General features: G+C 37.4%; 1 protein-coding gene across 2 annotated transcripts in view; it reads left to right on the plus strand.

Annotated features, from left to right (window-relative positions):
- Positions 1-23,154, plus strand: part of LOC139952998 (cyclin-dependent kinase-like 4) — a 36,418-nt gene that overhangs the window by 7,893 nt on the left and 5,371 nt on the right. Inside the window, exons 3-11 of one of the 2 annotated variants that reach the window (XM_071952372.1) lie at positions 4,513-4,722; positions 11,206-11,400; positions 13,209-13,387; positions 14,322-14,434; positions 16,362-16,501; positions 17,767-17,979; positions 19,948-20,085; positions 21,229-21,464; positions 22,646-22,884. In XM_071952372.1, coding sequence (XP_071808473.1) covers positions 4,537-4,722; positions 11,206-11,400; positions 13,209-13,387; positions 14,322-14,434; positions 16,362-16,501; positions 17,767-17,979; positions 19,948-20,085; positions 21,229-21,464; positions 22,646-22,884 — 1,639 coding nt within the window. In that variant the 5' untranslated portion in view covers positions 4,513-4,536. The remainder of the gene's footprint in view (positions 1-4,512; positions 4,723-11,205; positions 11,401-13,208; positions 13,388-14,321; positions 14,435-16,361; positions 16,502-17,766; positions 17,980-19,947; positions 20,086-21,228; positions 21,465-22,645; positions 22,885-23,154) is intronic. The other variant, XM_071952373.1, reaches the window with a different exon arrangement.

Genomic DNA, 23,154 nt, shown 5'->3' on the forward strand with positions numbered 1-23,154 from the left:
TGCCTATTCAAAATACAAACATCTCTGAATGAATAACTTCTATAAATGTAGGCCAGACTCCATCTTGGAAAAAGGACCAACAAGGAGCTATTTTTTGAATGCAGATTTTATTTGGAATGGTGCCAAAAATGCTCTATAAGTCAACAAACCTATTGTACATTGTAGGGCAAAAATTTGATCCCTTATAGCCATGACCTTTAAATCTTTGATTTACAGAAAAACTTGTGAACATTACTTAGCGTTCTCTTTTTCATTTGACTTGGTGTTTACCGCATGATTGGTTCGCTATATTGTTGGGTTCAGATAAACAAAAAACAATTTATTAACCCCCTACCCCCCCCCCCCCCCCAAAAAAAAAAATTCTCAAAAATGAGGATTCAGGGTTGGATTAAAAATTGTATTGAAATTTGCATGTACACCAGGTTACATTATGGTACATTCATAAATACCTCAGACAGTTTCGCTATTCCTATTGGTGGAGAGCGCGTCACTTGGGTGTGTATAAACCTTTTGTTTATGACCAGTAAAAAGTGTTGAAACATGGGCGTGACACGCGAGCTTGCACCTGTGCTTATAAGACAGTTTCTTCATTCCTATTGGTCGAGAGCAACGACCGGGATAGCGTGCCATCATCACGCGATACGAGGCCTGGTTCTTGATAATTTACCTCGACTTCGTCTTGGTAAAATTATCAAGAACCAGGCCTCGTTGGGAATAAACCACTAGTTGAAAACCTCTTCACCACACATTGATTATGTTAATAATATGTTCACAAAATTACATGAATCCCCAGGATCATTACAGCTTGAAACATACATGTACATTATTGTATAATGTATTACCCTTTTTTTTCTGAATATTCACCCAGCCTAGTGCCTACTGAATCATCATGAATATTTTGTTTGTGTAAATCTCAAGACACACTGCACACAATATGGTTACTAAGGTAACCTATTCCATGGCCCAGAATGAAGGACCCTTCAAATGACCCCCAGGCCCCAATAACCAGAAGCAATACACACTTGAAGCAACAATCCTACAATCAAACCCCCATGCACTGTGTGGTCCAAGATTCAGAACACACAATACAAAGCTTTTCACTCATTATTCACAAGGGTCTTCTAATTCTTGGGGGATGAAAGTTGCTGGATTTGTTCAGAAGCTTTTGAAGAGGATTTGCTATATTTGGAGATTGAGAACCCATTGAGATAGGCATCACAATGTTTGCATAGTTTATTTTCATTTGCGTTTATTGGGTAAACTATTTGTAAACAAAATTGATATTTAAACAGCCATCAAACTTTACTTTCAAACTGATCGTTATAACTGACTGGTCTATGTATAAGCTTTTTAGTACAGTAAAGCATGACATGTAGTACATGTACCAACCTTGATACTGAACAAATTTATCAAACAAATTTATAAAACAAGTTTTAGATGTTTTAAAATGTTATAAAATAAATCTAATACCAGTGTTTGTAAAAGTAAAATCCACAACAACAGGTTAATATTGAGTAACTCTTTGCAGATATTGAATTTGACAATCTCAAACACATATGGCACATACATGACACATGGATTGTTAAATGATATAAATAGCATTAAAGATTTTGCTGCACCAGTGGTTTTCAAACTGTTTTTCATAAAATAGACATAATTTTGGCTGTGCAGTAAACCATCATACACGTTTGATGTGACTGGGGGAAATTGCCTATTTTGTTTAAAGGAACACGTTGCCTTGGATCGGACGAGTTGGTCTATAAAAAGCGTTTGAAACCGTTTGTTATGAAATATATATGGTTAGAAAGATGTTTTAAAAGTAGAATATAATGATCCACACAAGTATCTCTCAAAATTGCACGGTTTTCTTTTTACGTCGCGAACTATCACGGTCGGCCATTTATGGGGGTCAAAATTTTGACCCCCATAAATGGCCGACGTGTTATTGGACGAGGTAAAAAGAAAACCACGCAATTTCGAGGCATATTTGTGTAGATCATTGTATTCTACTTTTACATCATCTTTCTAACCATATGCATTTTATAATAAACGGTCAAAAACGCTTTTCAAAGACCAACTCGACCGATCCAAGGCAACGTGTTCCTTTAAAGGGTCTATGTAACTTTTGTAGGACAAAAAACACAATGTCCACAGATTTACACTAAACTTACACAGTTTGAAGAAAATGATAGTAGAAAGCTTCCTTGAAAATATTACGTGCTGAGGTGCAGTAGTTTTTGGGTAATGAGTAAAACAATGTTATGAAAATAATTTTTGTCTCATGAGACGAAAATTATTTTAATTTTTTACAAACGTATTTTCATGACATTGTTTTACTCATTTCTCAAAAATTACAGCACCTCAGTATATAATAATTGAAGGGAAGCTTTCCACTCTCATTATCTTCAAACCCTGTGCAAGTTTAACGTAAATCTATGGACATTTTGAAAAAGTACCCAAATCCTTTAAAGGCACTAGACACTATTGGTAATTACTCAAAATGATTGTTAGTATAAAAACTTATTTGATTTTGAGACCTCAGAATGAGATTTTTAGGTCCCGAAATCAAGCATCTGAAGGCACACAATTTCGTGTGACAAGGGTGGTTTTTCTTCCATTATTATCTCGCAACTTCAACGACCAATTGAGTTCAAATTTTCACAGGTTGGTTATTTTGTGCATATGTTGAGATACGCCAAGTGACAAGACTGGTCTTTGACAAACCAAAGGTGTCTAGTGTCTCGTACAAAATGTGCCCTGTTGTAGTAAGCTTTTGTACACATTTTTTGTAGGCACCCCCCCCCCTTATTTCTTGCTTTTGTTTCGTACACAAATACTCTTGATGTAGTAGGCCTACCATGTAAGTGAACAGAAATTTTCTGGCCCTTTACTAGTTTGATGAACACCTGTCTTTTATTGATTTTTGGCTCGCTGTACAATTAGGTTTTTAATAGACGGGAAATTAATTTGAAAATCATCAGCACCCTCAAGCAGTAACAATTCTGAAATGTTTACTCAGTGGTCAGTGTGTGCTATGGGTTTCTATATCAAGCTAGTCGAAGCAGTTAATCAATTTAGATTGGTCTGTATGTAATTCCATTAAATATTAAATGCATTTTTATTTTATTTTCCGGTTCTTCAGCTTCTCTGTGTATAAATTGAGCTGTCAAAACACTGAATTTTATTATATAAAACAAAAGTCATTTAAACTAATCGCACAACATGGGTTCAGAAAGTGTCCAATGGCTTTAATAGAATGTGGTATCTTGCCAACTTTATCTTTAGGTCTTAAAGTTAAAAATTATGAATTTTATCAATCTTTTAGGCCATTTTGTACAATCAATTAATAAAAAGTTGCTGCTTGGTAAATGGTTCATTAAACTTGCTTCATAAAGGTGTCACGGTAACATCGGTTAGTTTTGTCAATGTACAATGTAGTAGGAAAAAATATAAAGAAAGATTTGCTGAGTAAATAACAAAGTATTTTCACACAAGCGTTTAATGAACTCGTGTTTAGCAATGAGGTAAGTGTGATTCCCACCCACATCTCTTGCTGCAGTATTCTGGAATGGACATCAACCCTCAAAGTTGTGAGAAATGATTCATGCATAAATCATCGCAGATTCAAAAGTGTTTATTGTTTTATTTCTAATCAACGAAGGCATTTCAGACAAATTAATTTTGCAGGATGTTTTTACTATTAGTACCATACCATCGTTATAGCGAGTACAGTAAGCATTCAGATAGAAATGATACAATTTCATTTCAGGGTCATTACCAAAGTTTTATTCTACCTTCAAGGACGCATTTGTACCCAAAATAGCTTCTCCTTGAGATTCCAACTCAATTCTAACAAACTAATAGGCCCTTAGCTAAAGTAAACAGTCAAACCTGCTAGATGTAGCTGCAGCAGCGAATGGTTCTGTTAGCTCGAGCAAAGTTGAATGCAAAGCATATTTTGTTTGCACAAAATTATAATTTTTTAGTAGCAACTTTATTAATAATAATAGTAATAAAAAAAAAAACCTTTTCCTAAGGTTGCAAGTGCTCCAAAAATGATAAGTAAAAAAGCAACAACAAAGGGGAACTATGACCAAGCAAAGCCCGCAGCATTGAGGCAAAGAAAGTCCAGCAAAAGCCACTCTCTCTAGAAGCCGCTCTCTCTAGACGAGAATGTGCTAGGAAAGCTGGGCGAGAGCTAATTGGGAGGTTTAGCTGCACATTACACGAGCAAATATTTGAACGTTTACGTAAAAAAATGGTTTTGTAAAAATCTCACGATTTTAGCATAATGTGAAGTTACCATTTTTCACGTCGAGTACGTTTGTGCAGGCTTATACGTGAGCGTGAAATAAGCCGGAAGTGGTGATATCACCTAGAAACATGCACTTTTTTGGCATCACATTCCCTACTAATTAAAAAGGTATGTTTTCAATGATGTGCTTTTGAACACAGTAACAGAGCTAGGACTTTGATGAACTAATTGCTTATATATTGTCTTCCACTCTGCAGTGAAAGTAACTTGCCATTGGTCCCATGAGGACCCTCACAGCTATGGAGAAGTATGAAAACCTCGGTTTGGTCGGGGAGGGCAGCTATGGCATGGTCATGAAGTGTCGTCATAAGGAGACCAATCAGACTGTGGCTATCAAGAAATTTATTGAATCTGAGGACGATAAAATGGTCAAAAAGATAGCCTTACGAGAGGTTCGAATGCTCAAGGTAAGGCAAACGGCTCTGATCAATAATCGATAATTATGTAGACATTGTTAATTATTGTAAATAATTAATTGTAGTGAGTTGTATAATTTGTCATGTGCTGCTGGTAGATTTCATTTTAAAGGATTGGGGTACTTTTTGTATTACAAGCACAATGTCCACAGATTTACATTAAACTTACACAGTTTGAAGATAATGATAGTAGAATGCTTCCCTTTAAATATTACTTGTTTGGGTGCTGTGCATGCAGTTTCTGAGAAATTAGTAAAACAATGTCACGAAAATACCTTATACATGCTAAAATAATTTTCCTCTCACTGAAACGAAAATTTATTTCGTGACTTGTTTTACTCATTTCTCAACAGTCAAGTACATTACCTCTAAGCTTGGACGATATCGATTTATTTTATTCACCATATATCGCCAAAAATATATCGCGATATTCGATATAATCACGATTAATTAAATTTAAATTTGACATCATCAGTCTTCAAACTCAAAGTGAAAGTTGTAGAAGAGACAGTCATAGCATAAGAGAGGTGTTCTAATGACCTATTCTTCTGGTTTTACTCCAAACCTATGGGGTGCAAGATGTCTCAGCTAGCAAATACATCACGATATTTAATCAATATCGCGATAGATCGCGATTATCGCGATATAATCGCGATATATCGATATTTCGATTAAAACCAAATCCATCCGATATCGAAATAGTTTCCAAATTAATATCGCGATATTCGATAATATTGTGATATCGCCCAAGCTTAATTACCTCAGTAAGTTATATTTGAAGGGAAGCTTTCTACTATCATTATCTTCAAACCGTGTAGTTTTCGCAAGATATTCCACAGGAAGAACCAGAGCTCGAACATGTGAGCCTTGTACTTGTATAGGAAGAAGTTCTAGAAGAATTAATGTAAACCTCAGTTTCTATGGACATCGTGTTCTGTGTCCTGCATAAAGTGCCCAGACCCTTTTTAACACCAATGCAATAACTTAGTCCAAAAGAACAGCTAGTCCAACTGGTTGGTATTTGATTTATGTCCATAAAAAAAGGAATCAATGTGTGGTGAAGAGGTTTTCAACTAGTGGTTTAAACCCAACAAGCTGGTTCTTGGTCGAGGTAAATTATCAAGAACCAGGCCTTGGCGGGTTCAACACACTTTGATTCCCATTCATAAATACCTTGTTCGCTCAAAAAACATCAACACTTTGGTCAAAAAGTTAAATAAATGCAAAAATTATAATTGTTCAATGATTTCTTCCAACACAACACCCTCCAGCTATGAAATGGTAAGGCCCTCGGCCCGATCGGGTATACAACTCCTTATAAGGGAATGCTGTGCGCGTCGCGCGTATCCGAATGAAGAAACTGTCTTATAAGCACAGGTGCAAGAATAATTTATGAATACTGATTTATAATGTTATAGAGTAGATGGTCAAATTAGGGGAATTCACACAGAATGGAATTTGCAAGGGACAGTTTAATCCACTTGCAGCAAACCTGTTAAAAATTGTCTGAGTGTTTGTTTTTTCTTTTGTTTGTCTGTTGGTCATTGTGGTGCTTGGGCCAACAGGATTCCAACTGCCTCTAGCTACCTGGCATTATTGTTAGTCTAGGGAGACACTGCTCTAGAATTGCAAGGGTCGAGGGTTCGATTCCCACCAGAGTAACATGCCTGTGATATTTTTTCACAGGACTTTGGAAAGTACTGAGTATACAGTGCTCACACACAACAGTGTATGGGTAAAAACAAAAATTAATACTATTGGTTTTTGTTATTTTATAACAATCATTCTTATAATTATTACAAATTCATTAATATTTAGTCCTGTAATTACTTGATTCATTGTATTCAAGACTAATTATTTCTGAAATGAACAATACAGCCAAACAAATGAGAGAGTAGTTGGTTGTCATAGCAATTAATGTCTAAGTGAGGTGAATGTGTATGAAGACTGAAGGCTTACTTTTTATAGGCCGGGATCGGCTGATGTCATGAGAAATGATTGAAAGAATTGGTGCTTATAATCGTTCATAGTACAAGTGGTTTGGAGTAGTTTACCAGAATGAACATGCCACATGTTGATGAGTTTCAAAGAGAAATGGAGTGTTAAATAACCAAGATGGCCATTCCAGTAGTCTAAAATAGGAATGCTAAATGCTGCAATCTATAAATGTAAGGCATTTCATTTCCTGCGCGTTTGAAATTAATTGATTAAAGCTGGGGGGGGGGGTGTTAAAATTGCCTGTAAAGCCTGCAACAAGAATCTACCCTGAGATTTACAGCTGGACTTTTTAATATTTCCTGTTTGATAGCACGGCTGGCTAGTGGGCGAAGCAAAAGTGCATTCATAAGAAGTAATAAACTGTGTTTTAACAATGCATTCATTGTAAAATAAAACACTTTTGGGAACCAATTTGTGATCACAATGTATGACAATGCACTCACTCACCGCCCACTCAATTAGGCTGATGATGTAACAATGAACTCACTCACAGTCACACTCAATTACGCTGATGATGTAAACAATAAACTCACAGAGCACTCACGTACTCACCCGTAACGCACTGCAGGTGTGGCCAGTCAGTTCCAATAAATGGGCTATCTTCATTATCCGCTAATTTGCACACACATGATATACAATACAGGCAACACCATTAAAGCTTAAAAAGAAGGAAAATATACTTATTATATATACACATACTTTAAGTGCATACATTTGACAGAAAATGATGCCTTAAAATTAATATTTTAAAATGTATCAGGCCAATCCATTCGATTAAAGTTCAGATTTAAGGGGGGGGGGACTGGAATTCACAATATTTTAAATTCAATTCAAAATATTTTCTTTTTTAGCATGGTACATACACATTCTTCACAATACAAAACTGAAAGATGCACATGTACTGTAGTTTTGTTCCGCTGTCCCAGTATGCATCAATTGGTATTCTTGCTAGGGGAAGTTGGTGTTCGATTAGATCATCTCGGGGGCTTACATGGATGAGTAGGTTACAATGGGGTTGACCCAGGAAAGCTAATTGAGTGCACCCACAACTGACTTGAAGTTGAAATTCACTCTGGTCCCTGTTTGTTGTTTAGGGTCTGTGTTTGGTGTCCGTATGTGTGTGTTCAAAGTCCTCAGTAGAGGAGCAAAAGAAATTGACTTATTAAAATATGTGAGTATCAGATAAGAATTAATTTATGACAAATCCATCTTGGAATGCTTCTCTGTATAACACACAGCACTTTGACTAAGGGTAATAGAACAAGAAAAAGAAAACTTTACACATTGCACATAAATATTAATTTGTAGATTTGTCTGTTTCAAATCTGTAAAAAGTATATTACATTAAACTTTAAACTTTAAAAGACTGCAAGCAAAACATACTTTATAAAAAAATTGGGGAAAAGTAGAGGAACACGTACAAGGTTTAGCAAGTATTTATTACCCGTGCATTGAGTAGTTTAGACTGATTGGTGTTAAGCCTACATCGTTTTAAAATTACTCTGTACTTTGATTTCCATGGCAATAAGAATGTACTAATGGATTTAGATTGACCTTGTGCTCAAATGGTGTTGGAATATTATTATTCTCATATTTATGAAAGATTAGATAGTCATTGGTGGTATGAATTATAATATTTCGCACTCATTTGATCCGTCATTAGCACCAACTTGCACAATAGTTTTCAAAGTAAACATGAGATAACAGTACAGAGTTGTGTGGATACAAGTATTACTGCAGACACAAAGAAACAAAAAAACTTATCATGAAGTGCAAATATGTATTTTGATAAAGTAATGTTAGACATTTGTACAATTTAGCTGAAAACATCTTTTGTTGAGGACATTATTTGAGTCATATATTGTTGAGGGTCATATCTACACTTGAGATGATATTAATGATTAAGAAGTTTCTATAGAGATATAAGAATCTCAAGGATTCAATCCAGTGATGACTGTGTTAGGCTTGACACTGACGCTGGGCCAAAGCCAAAAGTATCGTTTGTGTGACAGGGCGGAATTTGATGTAGTATTTTCAGTGCATTTAATAATAGAACCATTAAAACACAAATTAATTTATGGTGTGTAAACAAGGAACCAACTGACCCAAGCAAGCTCCAAATTTTTTTTTAATAGTATTTAGTTTGTTGCCATAGTAATACAAATTTATTCGCACGACAGGACGGATCGATAGAAACATGTGTTTGAAACGTTCAATTATCTTTTAAATTTTTAGCAAATTTAATGCAACTAAATAGGCCTACATTGTTTTATTTTTTAATCAAGTATACCCTCATATACTCTAACCTACAGAAAAAGAAAAATTTTTGCATGTTTCTTTCCTTCAATTACTTCAGGATTAATTATGATTACATTCGATTTCATTCACATGGTTTTAATCAACTATAACCATTTTAAGCCAGTGTATAAATAACCATACAAAAACAAAACATAAAATGGGAAACTGACTTAATAATTCTGTCCTGTCGCACTTGTTTTCCGTCCTGTCGCAGATGTTTTTGTCCTGTTATGAACACTACGGATTGCCTCATTAAGTTAATTGGAGGGGTTAATTGAAAGCAAAATATGCTTCAAGTGTCAAACACACTTGTCATTGATAGTTTGGAAGAATTCATACAAATAAATACAAAATTAAGCATTTGAATATTAATTAATAGATTAAAAAATGCGACAGGGCGGAATTTATACCTTTAGATTTACATATTCGCATAAATTAAAAAAATTATTTTAAGTATTTGGTTTAGATACATGTGCTCTACTTGAAAGTTTAGAGCTCAGGATGACCACTTTTGGCTTTTGCCCTGCTCAGGTACAGGGTTCTTCCTGGGCAGCCGGGATTTTTCAATACTGTGGAGTCTGGACCCAACTTTTGGGAAGTTTGGTCACAGGACACTGAATAGAAAACAGGGTCTTTGGAAATTGTTCTACATGGTTTAATTAGCCTCGATGAATATCTTGAGCAACAATTAAATGGTAAAATTTTGATGTTTTTTGTGAATTACTATGTGTTTTTTTTTTTTTTTTTTTTTTTTTTTTTGCTTATTGGCCAAGTTTTGCTCACATTGGCAAACAATTTTTATGTGCCGTCAATACACGTAAGCTTGTGCATTTATAAGGAGAACTCTGATGTAAATACAAGCCCTGCCTGACATGTCTGAACATTCCATACCAGTCAAGGAATTGATTATTTACGATGTAAATAGTTTGCAGATCATGTATGTAATCTGGGGTGGATTTCACAAAGGTAGTCCCAAAAGATAGGACCAGTCCTAAGTTAGGACCAGTAACTCATCCTAACTTAGGACTGGTCCTATCTCTTAGCATTGCCTAGGACTAGTCCTAAGTTAGGACTACCTTTGTGAAATCGACCCCTGAAAACATTTCATACACTTTGTAAGGGTAACTGCACTTTAACTTGAATGCACATAAATAATAACGAGCTGCGTCTGTGCAAAAACATTGTATCTTGATTTTGAAAAAAGCATTGTATCTTGCATGGAAATGCTCCATGCAAAAATGAAAATCTCCTCCGAGTGTCAGGTATGTGTATACGTACATCCAGGCTATTTATTTAAAGCTAAGATACAATGTTTCTACAATTTCCTCCACCATGCTGTTTTTGTAGGAAGATGTTTTTGAAATTGAAACAACGTAATGCAATCTATAATATATTTTTACGTCAATGAAAAGAAATGAATGGGATGTCATGGCTCAGTGGTTTTAAAGCATTGAATTCAAGTTCCGGTGGTTCAGTCACCAGAGTGTGGGTTTGGGTCTGGAGATACTACATGGCTCCTCTTCACCTAGGGGTATAAATGGGTACCTTGTGAGGGTAGTGGTTGATAATGTGAATGAAAAAAAGCTTTTGGAGCACCATGGCAGGTCGGGGCTGTATACTCACTTGGGAGCTGAGAAAGATTAAAGGAATGTTATCAACCCAATGACCTGGGCACTAATGTAAGGCGCGCTTAGACGGTTATTGTTTATTGCGCTTTAAAGGAACGTTACAGAATTGGTAGGAAACAAAAATCGTGAAGATCACAGATTTACATAAACTTACACGGTCTAATGATGATGATAGTAGATATAACATCCCTTGAAATATTTCTGTCTGAAATTTCATATTTGATGAGAAATAAATAATCTAGTTTCAGGTTTTGAGTTAATCGCTCAGTAAGAGTTTTATTCTTTTTTGTTTTGGCATCGATGCAATGCAAAATTTGTAATCGTTTTTTTTTTCACTATTCTCTTGTGACCCAGATGGCCGATAGACCTCAAACTCCTGCAGGTTTGTCAGTTTATGTATATTGTGGATATTGGAGTTCTTGCACTGCCAGCAACTTTTTTGCTAGCAAAACCAACTCTGTAATGTTCCTTTAAGAACTAACGTTATTATTTATATGATAATGACTAACTTTATTTCTTATTTGTTTTCATCTTCTGTTTCCTATTTCAGCAATTGCGACATGAAAACCTTGTGAATTTAATCGAAGTCTTCCGACGTAAGAAGCGCTTGTACTTAGTCTTTGAGTTTGTGGATCACACAATACTGGATGAGTTAGAGCGCTATCCAAATGGACTGGAAGAAAATGTTGTTAGACGCTGTATGTGGCAGGTCTTGAAAGGAATTGACTTCTGCCATAATCACAATGTACGTATAAAAGGATTAGAGACTTAAAGGCAGTGGACACTATTGGTAATTGTCAAAGACTAGCCTTCACAGTTGGTGTATCTCAACATACATTTATGCATAAAATAACAAACCTGTGAAAATTTGAGCTCAATCGGTCATCGAACTTGCGAGATATGAATGAAAGAAAAAACACCCTTGTCACACGACGGTGTGTGCGTTTAAACTTGAGGTCTCGAAATCAAATTTGATGAAAATTACTTCTTTCTCGAAAACTACGTCACTTCAGAGGGAGCCATTTCTCACAATGTTTTATACCATCAACCTCTCCCCATTACTCCTAATCAAGAAAGGTTTTATGATGATATTTATTTTGAGTAATTACCAATAGTGTCCACTGCCTTTAACAGAGACATTTGAAGTGTCGTGGAAGTGTCGTGGCCGAGCAGTTAAGAGCACCGAATTCAAACTCTGGTGTTTCTGATCAGCAGAGTGTGGGTTTGAACCCCCCAGTCGTGACGCTTGTTTCCTTTAAAAGCAAGACACTTAAACATTGCTTCGTCCTTTGGATGGGACGTAAAGCCGTTGGTCCCATGTGTTGTGTAACGCATGTAAAAAAAACAAAAAACAGTGCACTTATCAAAAAGAGAAGGGGTTCGCCCCGGTGTACCTGGCTGTGGCTGCTGTATGGGCCGTAGCACCTTGTAAACCCTTATAAGGTGCTACATAATTGGGTCTCAGAATTCATCACTTCAATAACCTATCTTTCTGAAAGTTTTAATATATACTCAGCGCCTTGAGTACCTTGTTGGTAGGTACGTGCGCTATATAAGACTTCAATTATTATTATTGGTCAGATTGTTATTGGTCAATTCATGAATATAAGTTTACACACGTCTACGATAGTCAAATGATGGACCTTGCTCTATGATTCATAAAACTAAATTTTTCTATTTCACAAACTTTTGCCACAATATTACAATGTGTTCAAGGTACACTTATGTTCACTGATTTTTGTTTGTGTAAAAGTGTGGCATAGTCTGTACAAGGAATTCTAAAGAATTCTAATGCATTGATGTTAAGATAGATTGTTTTTTGCCAATTTAAGATTGATTGATAGGCAAAATTATATAGAAAGGTAGGAATAATCACAAACTAAGTCAGTGTCTACTTGCTGTATTTTTACATGACTGCCGTATTCATTGTGTTGTGAGGTGACTGCGGGTACCATTGGCATCTATGTTCACAAACAAACACCAACCTTCAAATATCTGAGAAATGATCTGATGCAATAAATCAGTTCTCAGATTCAAATGTTTTAGGATGAACAACTAATACAAAGCTTATTACAGCAATGGGGTTCCTTTCTCAAACTAGTTGCATGGTACATGTATATGCAGCTGCAGTGCTTTTCACCAAGTAAGTTTTTATGGTAATTTATTTTTGGAGTATATTAGCAATCTATGACCCTACAATTAAGGGACAAGATTTTTGGTAATATGTTTTCTGATGAATATTCAAAAGTTGTTTTAAATGGCAGTCTTCTCTCTAGTGTAAAGTTGGTCAGCCCGATGTAATTGACATTAATCTTGAAAAGTGTTTTGTATTAATCTACCTGCCGTCGATTTCACAAAACTCTTCCTAACTTAAGACTAATCTTAGGACTTAAGACGAATCCCAACCCTGCACTGTAGCATGCAGACCTTAAGGTTAATCCTAAGTTAGGAAGAGTTACTCGTCCTAATTCGAGATAAGACGAGTCCTAACTCTTTGTGAAATCGACGGCAGAGTAAAAAGCTTATCAGCTTTTTGTTTCTTATTTCTTGCAGATAATTCACAGAGACATTAAACCAGAGAATATTTTAGTTTCAAAATCTGGTATTGTGAAGCTGTGTGATTTTGGGTTTGCTCGGACGATAGCAGGACCGGGTGAAATCTACACAGATTATGTTGCTACCCGGTGGTACAGAGCACCAGAGCTGTTAGTGGGAGACACTAAGTATGGGAAGTAAGTATCATAAGTCAGTTTGGTTTCATTATACTAAAGCCACTGAACACGTTTTGGTAATTGTCAAAGACCAGTCTTCTCACCTTCTCAACATATATGCATTAATGGTCGTCGAAGTTGCGAGATAATGATGGAAGAAAAAACAGATAGGAATAAAATTCTTCTGGCCAGAATTCTTTTGATACTTTACTGGGAAGTTACCTCTTTCTCGAAAAACAACGTTACTTCAGAGTGAGTCATTTCTCACAATGTTTTATACTATCAACAGCTCTCCGTTGCTCGTTACTAAGTAAGGTTTTATGCTAATTTGAGTAATTACCAAATGTGTATGTATGTACAGTGCCTTTAATTTGAAGTGTTGTTGCAACCTTGTCAGGCTCCTCTAGAATACATGACTTGACTTCTTTACTCGTTCAGTTTCCTCTTTTTGTTTTGCGTTATAAACTTAAATGCCTAGCTTTTCCAGGTTTTCAAAGTTTTGTATAACAAATAAACAAATAGGTGTTTCTAATCAAACAAACAAACATGTATCTTGTGGATTTGTGTTGCCTTGGTACATCCCAAAGCCAATAGTATACTTGAGTATATCTTGTGACTATGTGAAGTATGAGTTGTACAATAGACCCTTCCCATGAAATATGTAAATTGCACGTAGCGTGTGCGCACTAATGTTTTGGTTGCCAAAATGAGGGAACATCGCGCTGTTTTGTACACGGCTAATGGGTGCGTGACGCAGACACGACTGCGCGTCTGCTTAGTGCACAACTCTATGGCGTTTGCCAACCAACAGGGTCTGTACGCATGGGTGAATGTAATTAGCATTCATGGGAAGGGTCCATTGTACCATTGATGACACTTTTCAAGTACATAAGAAAGATTATAATGTACAACTATTTGTTATTGACTCCATACTTACTATCCAATGTTCCTACAGAGCTGTAGATATCTGGGCGCTAGGTTGTTTACAAGCTGAAATGTGTACAGGAGAGCCTTTGTTTCCAGGAGATAGTGATATAGATCAGCTCTACCATATCATCAAATGCTTTGGTAAGTCACAGCTACTACTCCTAGAAAATCCTGTTCTATCACACCCATTCTGAAACAACTACACTGGCTCCCTATCTCTCAATGAATCATCTTCAAGCTGATGCTCATTCTTCACAAAGCTCTTAATGGCAAGGCTCTCCACTATATTTCTGAACTTCTTCAAGTTTACACTCCTTCAAGGAACTTCAATCAAGTGTAATGCTTCTCCTCATTGAACCCAAGTCTCGACACTCATAGGGTGACAGGTCTTTTTCTTCAGCTGCGCGGCGCATCTGGAACTCTCTATAACTTAATCTTAGGTCTTGTCTTTGTACCACAAAATAAAAACCTTTTCTCAAAACTTATCTTATGTCACAGGTTTTCAAGGACTAATTTTGTTGTGTCTTTTTTTAATCTTTTTTATCTTTTTTAACTGCGCCTTGAACACCGAGCAGGGTGGATATGTGCACATTACAAGTCTTATTATTATTACTTAAATGACAGTTTATGGGGGTTGATATTGGTAAAGCCCTCAAAATGGGTTTAAAGATAATATACAGCATGAAGATGAGAATTTGGTTTGTCTTGGATACACTATTTATTGTCCTGTGCTTTAAGCGAGACTTGGAGAGTACAGTGCCATATGAGCAAGCTAACAGTGAATACATGTGAGGTTATCTCAAAGAAAGTTTTGTAACTAACTGTCAAGTTATCCCTGGTTCATATTACTGATTGAGACTTTATTTGTTTGGATCTTGTGGGTGTGTATTATTGACCCTTTTGACCTACAGAGGCCAAAAGGCGTGGGTCGAGGCTCAGGGTTTATCAAGGCGTGGGTTAGGCTTGTTTATCAAGGCGTGGGTTAGGCTTGTTTATCAAGGCGTGGGTTAGGCTTGTTTATCAAGGCGTGGGTTAGGCTTGTTTATCAAGGCGTGGGTTAGGCTTGTTTATCAAGGCGTGGGTTAGGCTTGTTTATCAAGGCTTGCTGAGTGATCTCTTTCTTCACTCACTATTTTCAGACCAAGTAACCACTTTCTGAAAATCAGAAAAAAAAATTGTTGAATCTGTGGCCATCTCAATGATGATTCCACTCTTCTACTTGTTCATGCATTTATCACTTCTAGACTCAACTCATGCAATTCTCTTTTCACTTGACTTTCTGATTGAGAACTTTGTAAAGTTCAACTAGTTCAGAACACTGCTGCTCGCCTTGTCTCTTGTTCACCTCAAACGCAAAATATTACACCTATCTTTAAAGCCTATCTCCTGTCTAAAGATCTTAACTTCTGCATAATTGCATTCCTGTTCGTCCTTTTTGTTCTGCTGGCCAATCCCTACTTACTCAGACTACTTTTTCAACTAAATGGTCAAAGACCCTTCCACTTTATTGCATTGCCTTCATTAAAATTGATTCTTCAGATTTTCAAGGGACGTTAAAGGACTCATTTGTTTGAATCTTTAGTTTTGTAACAGTTGCTTTATATATTTGATTTCATTGTTTGGTGTTTTGTGTTGCTCATAGAGGCTCCTGCATTATGCACTATATAAATGTTTCATATTATTATCATTAATACAAAGGGAGATGTAAATACACCAGTCATGGAGTATCTTGGTTTTTCAGTGTCGGTACTAGTGATCCCTCTTGTCCGTCTCTTAATTGTTTTTTATATTGCCCAAGGCTGTCTTATAGCATTACCATTTTAAGAAACAAAAATTAAAACCCAATTTTGATGCCCTAATGCAGATTTTCTCCTTTTGTATAGAATGTTTAACTAATCTTTTATTTTGTGTGATTTGAATGTCTTTTTGAATTTTAAATTCATCATGCAATTCGGTCGTTTTACTGCAAATTTTTGAATGTTTTAAAATAAACCTTAAACTTTTTTTATTATATTTTTTCTATTTACATGTATTTTTAATAATGTAGTGAATGCTTTTTGTTTGGCAGGTAACTTGATTCAGAGACATAAGGAAGTGTTTATGAAGAATCCTTTGTTTGTTGGGATGCGTCTTCCTGAAGTTCGGAATGTAGAGCCATTAGAAAAGAGATTTCCAAGACTGACGGGTCTGTCAATCAAAGTCATGAAGGTACGTCAAAGCAATTCATGTATCTCTTGATGCGTGTCGAGTCTGAGCAGTCATGTACATGTAGGTCACATGACTCTGTTGTTGTCAGCAGCAGAGTGTGAGTTCGAGTCTCGGCCATGACACTTGTGCCCTTGAGCAAAGCACTTTACCAAATTGCTTCGTAAAAAGTTGGGAAGGTGGTGCATTCTGCTCTACCAGCCAGGCTCCTAGTGGATGATACCCAAGCCTACATCCTTAGGGACTGTGCAGAGGGTAAACCTGTAGGAGTAGGTGGCAACATGCCCCTGGTGACAGTTTCAGCCCCAGGAGTAGGTGGCAACATGCCCCTGGTGACAGTTTCAGCCCCAGGAGTAGGTGGCAACATGCCCCTGGTGGCAGTTTCAGCCCCAGGAGTAGGTGGCAACATGCCCCTGGTGACAGTTTCAGCCCCAGGAGTAGGTGGCAACATGCCCCTGGTGGCAGTTTCAGCCCCAGGAGTAGGTGGCAACATGCCCCTGGTGACAGTTTCAGCCCCAGGAGTAGGTGGCAACATGCCCCTGGTGGCAGTTGATGTGGGCCAACAGCCCAAGTCAGTTAAGTTTAGCCTTCACCTAGAAGTGGCCGTCCATGGCCATTCCAGGCTAATCCTATCTGCATTCAGCCAATATCGTATTGTTTTTGAAGTGAACCAATTATGTCATTCAGAAGGAAAAATGTATTTTTGTCAAAACCGTTTTTTCCCCTTCATTTTTACTTCTCCTGTGTCTTGAAATGATCTAAAATCTGAAACATTTTTGTTGACATCTTGATTTCATTGACATTTGGAATATGTATAAAGTACTTTAATATAGCCTTGGACACCTAAACATTTCATAGTTTTGTTTTAGTATGATTCTTCAATATAAAGAAGGTTAACAATTAAGACACAAATAGAGATTATGAACCAGGGTCTTAGCGGTGGAAGGCGAGAAAAGATACCACCACACTAACCTGTCTACCCTCGAGAACAATGACTACTCGGTATCTTCCCTCGTTACCTCTCTAAGATATAGTAGGCATCCGTCCGTCAATACTGACAATGGACTGCGCCCGGGGGGTTTAATTGTCCTCTCTCTTGCAGCTGCGGCTGTGGCTGAGAAGTTCAGTTCTTGCAAGGCAGTCTCTGCCCCTGTTGTTGCAGACAAACAGAGAGGGGGCTGCTACTCACAATTTCCCCCCTTTGCCTTTTCCCTGTACCAAGGAAGATAATACATTTCCACTTCTTCTATTCCCATTCACACCTACAGAGCTGTCTCCATTTAGACCCTGATGAGAGGCCAACGTGTTCTCAACTCATACGCCATGAGTTCTTTCAGAAAGATGGCTTCCATGAGAAGTTCCCAGCAGAGCTGAGAATCAAGATTGCTAAGGAGTTTGATTGTAATCCACTTCTCAAGTCTGGGTCCGAAGAGAAGGAAGGAGGCGGGGAGGAGAAGAAAAAGAGTAAAAAGAGCAAGAAGGTAATGACAAACTCATGTTCTTTATATACACCAGTCCACTTGTGACTGTTAACCTGGTGTGTCATGGCTGAGAGGTCTTAGAGCACTGGATTCAAGCTCTGGTGTTTCTAATCGTCAAAGTGTGGGTTGGAGTCCCTGTCGTGACACTTGTGTCCTTAACCTTTGCATTGCATGAACTTAACGCTGTTGGTCGCGTTTGGTGTGTAATGAAAGAACCCAGTTACACTTAACGCTAAGAGAAGGGGGTATGGGTCGGTGTTTCTGGCAGTGGCTGCTGAATGTGCCGCAGCACCTTGTAAACACTCACAGGGTGTTACCAGGGATGTGATTTCTCTGTTTTAAACCGCAAATCTGATTTGTCTTTGAATCTCTTAATTGTGTGCTACTAGAATATCACATTTTAACGTTGTGCAGTTGGTTGCTCCAAAATTGTCTGTACATATTTTATTCGAATTTTTTATTTCTTTGCTCGTGGAAAAATCAGAAAATTGTGATGAAGTAGCCTGAAAAGTCTTGTGAAGCATACATCATGTGTATATCAGCCCTTGTACTCCAAAAGTCGTGTAAAGCATACATCATGTGTACATCAGCCCTTGTACTCCAAAAGTCTTCTAAAGCATACATCATGTGTACATCAGCCCTTGTACTCCAAAAGTCTTCTAAAGCATACATCATGTGTACATCAGCCCTTGTACTCCAAAAGTCTTCTAAAGCATACATCATGTGTACATCAGCCCTTGTACTCCAAAAGTCTTGTAAAGCATACATCATGTGTACATCAGCCTTTGTACTCCAAAAGTCGTGTAAAGCATACATCATGTGTACATCAGCCCTTGTACTCCAAAAGTCTTGTAAAGCATACATCATGTGTACATCAGCCTTTGTACTCCAAAAGTCGTGTAAAGCATACATCATGTGTACATCAGCCCTTGTACTCCAAAAGTCTTGTAAAGCATACATCATGTGTATATCAGCCCTTGTACTCCAAAAGTCTTCTAAAGCATACATCATGTGTACATCAGCCCTTGTACTCCAAAAGTCTTGTAAAGCATACATCATGTGTACATCAGCCCTTGTACTCCAAAAGTCTTCTAAAGCATACATCATGTGTACATCAGCCCTTGTACTCCAAAAGTCTTCTAAAGCATACATCATGTGTACATCAGCCCTTGTACTCCAAAAGTCTTCTAAAGCATACATCATGTGTACATCAGCCCTTGTACTCCAAAAGTCTTCTAAAGCATACATCATGTGTACATCAGCCCTTGTACTCCAAAAGTCTTCTAAAGCATACATCATGTGTACATCAGCCCTTGTACTCCAAAAGTCTTCTAAAGCATACATCATGTGTACATCAGCCCTTGTACTCCAAAAGTCTTGTGAAGCATACATCATGTGTATATCAGCCCTTGTACTCCAAAAGTCTTGTAAAGCATACATCATGTGTACATCAGCCCTTGTACTCCAAAAGTCTTCTAAAGCATACATCATGTGTACATCAGCCCTTGTACTCCAAAAGTCTTGTAAAGCATACATCATGTGTACATCAGCCCTTGTACTCCAAAAGTCTTGTGAAGCATACATCATGTGTACATCAGCCCTTGTACTCCAAAAGTCTTGTGAAGCATACATCATGTGTATATCAGCCCTTGTACTCCAAAAGTCTTCTAAAGCATACATCATGTGTATATCAGCCCTTGTACTCCATTAAAGCCATTATACACTTTCGGTAAACAGTATTGTCCAAGTCCCACACTTCGTGTATCACAACTTATATATAAAACAACAAACCTGTGAAAAAAAAAAGAATTCTGTACCGAAAGTGTTTAATGGCTTTAAATGTTCCTATTTTTTCCAAGGACGCCTTGCCACATGACCCTTAGAGACAATTTGAAAATTATAGTTTAAAAATAACAGTGTAACTAAATTTATTCTTAATTATATCATGTTGATATTTTTGGTCTATAGGAGAGTCACAGTCACTCCGAAAAAGAGAAGAATAGAAAAAGACATTCTGATGCAGATAGACACAAACCATCAACAACACCTCCAGAGACAAGTGATAGACACATTAAAGCTGCATCAGATACAACAAGGAAGGTACAGGTACTACCGAATCAAAACTAAGTATTACTGCTAAGTAATGACTGGAAATTATAGGATGGGTTCACAAAACACTTCAATCAGGGCCCAATTTTATGGCCCAATTTGTGCTTACGGAAGCAGGGAAATCTGTGCTTACATTAAGTGTATTTCATCAGTGAGCAGGGAATTTTTGCTTGCGCGTGTGTGTAGTCCATGATACGAGGCATTCTTCACTTACACAGCTACATGTAGCACAGAAATTCTGCACTTGCCTTATAAGCCAAGAATGGTGATCGTAAGCGTAGAATGTGCCAGGTAAGCAGAGTCATGAAATTGGGTCCAGATCTTCTAAAAATAGCTGATGATTAGTTTTGAATGTATGAATTTTTTTTTAAGTGAGTATATGTTTTTATTCTTTCTCATTCACTAATTGTATCTTTTGTATTGTATCTTTTGTCTTTCCAACCTCTGGTTAAACCAGCCCCTTTCCTCTAAACCCCCGCCCCATTGTCTTCTTCTTCATTGTTCATCCCTTGTTGCGTCTCTCTGGTTATCTTCAACTTTCTCTCTTTTCATTTCTGTTCACTGACTGCTTCTTATACACCAGTATGCCTGTTTATCGTTGTGTGGTCATTTAGCCTTCAAGAAGAACTTGAGGGTTGAAGTGTCTGGCTATTAACTATTTTTTGTAAATAAATGTTCAACAAATGTGTTGTTAACTATAATACAGTGAATTACCTACATGTTCATACCTTTACCTATGCATATCCGAAAACTGTCTCATAAAAATGAACCACAAGTGCAGAGCTCAAGAGCATCGAAAAACAGATAATTTGTTTACAGAATTTCCTAGTTTATAACGCCTGTTAACCAAAATGGCGTTTATGAATGGGAATAAAAGAGTAGTGACTTGTTCTTATACCGCCGTTTAAAGCCTTGCAGGGTCGTGGCCGGCTCAAGCCTTTATCACACTGCCGTGACCCTGTCGGTTTTAAACGGCCGTTTAAGACCTCACCACTACCCTTTTATTCCCTTAAGTAATGCCTTAACAGAGGCTTCGTTGCGAATTTGTTTCTGTCTTTCCCAGAAGCAGTTTTTGCAGCTTATTCAATCCATTGCAAAAATATTACGTATAAAATATCAATATTTGAATGTTTCCTTCAGTTATCTGATGCATCGGAGTCTCATAAGAAGTCATCTGGAAGGACCGGCTCTCCTAATCCTACAAGTAAGATGCTCCCATCTACTGTCAGTCATAATGGTGCATCAAATGCAACGTCACAGTCACATTTAAGCCAGACGACCCCAGCGCCCATTAGTACCATAACCATGGGTAGTATAGGTGCGTCATCCAAAGCAAGTCACATATCCAGTAATACGTCAGGCCCATCTCCTTTAAGGTATGTCGGATATTCCTAATTACCTGAATTAATGGAATCAATATTTGTTTCATTGTTCTCATCATCCAGCAATGTGAGAGTAAAGCCGGGTTCATACTTCCTGCGAATGCGAATTTGACATGAATTTGACGTGAATTTGACGTCACAACCCTCCTTTCGCAGCGATGCTCGCAAGTGAGTTGAGCAGAGTTGAACTGCTGCAAATTTTTCGTTGCGATACGAATTTGTGACGTCAACATTCATATGGCATTTGCATTCGCAGGAAGTATGAACCGAGCTTAAGGCCGTGTCCAAAACGGTGACTGTGGCTACAGCTACGGCTTAGTTGCGAGCTGTTCTTCAACACTAACAGATGCGCTGATCTAGCCGTAGCTGTAGTCACCGTTTGGGACATGGCCTGAGATTTCAGAGTACCATGGTTGGCTTTCACCTGGAGATAGCCAAGTCGCACTGAACATTGAGGACCTCCGTCTGCATATTTTCTCAAAAACAAAACTGTAACTTCTTCAGCTGATTTTATCTTTTTTTCAATTTATGGATAGTTGCTGACATGCCTGCAAATTGTTGTTTGCCTTTTGAAAAAACTTAAAAATTGTGATTAAATAGCATGCAATGTCCGTTAAAGCCTACATCATGTGTGTATACAGATCAGCTCTTGTACTACCAGTACCCAATGCCTGTATCTATTGTGGGTGGTATTTAACAATTGGAAACAATTTAAAGAGATTGAAAACCAGTGATGGAATTATAACACCATGGTTGGGAATAGATTAACAAGGGATTAATTTTATGGCTGTGCTTACTATGGAATTGTGCCTTTGCTGTCAGCATTCTCTGCTTAATAAGGTTTGTGCAAAATATTTGTGCTAGCTGTGTTTGCAAAGAGTGTCGAGTAATGTGAAGTATGCACAGCTCAAGTAGACGTGAATTCTGCACTGGGATATGTCTGTTTCTTTAAACACTTATCTAATGATTTAATTAAGCAGAGTTGTAAACATTTAACTTCACCAGAGAGTTGTCTTATATATTTTGTATACCACACACTGAAACACACACATCTTAAGATCTTTGTCATTTATTGGTTCCAAAACAATGATTTACTTTTAATCCTTCATTTGCCTATATATGGTTTAAGAAAGGATTTAAAAACTTAACTCATTTCATAACTTTTTTGGTTTCAGGGGGTCGGAGAAAGTGAAGAAAGGCACAACGAATACGTACTTCAAGAAGCCAGCCCAACCTCCATCAGTGCATCATAGCGGTAGTATGCCAACACCAGTCCAATCAGAGAAGACTTTATTACATGAAAGACCATTACAGTTTGATGTCTTGATGGCTAGTCAACGTAAAGGCAAAGGTGTATCATCACCTAAACTAGAGAGAGAGATTACACACTTGCCAAACTTAGCTGGCGTTGAGAGTAAGTCGTAAGAATATTACACTAAACTATTAAACCTAATGGACATCTCAAAGTGCTCATTATTTTTTTCAACAGGTATGAAGAGATATTTTTGATTTATGAGGGCCATTTACCTGTTCATTGCACCTTGTAATGGTTAACGAGATGCTGTGGCGCAATCTGCATGGTTACCTTGTAATGGTTAACGAGATGCTGTGGTGCAATCTGCATTTGACCATACTAGGCAAATCTCTGCTCTTAACATGCTTAATGATAAGTGCACAGGATTCT

Source organism: Asterias amurensis, chromosome 21, assembly GCF_032118995.1.
Source record: "Asterias amurensis chromosome 21, ASM3211899v1".
Taxonomy (NCBI): Eukaryota; Metazoa; Echinodermata; class Asteroidea; order Forcipulatida; family Asteriidae; genus Asterias; species Asterias amurensis.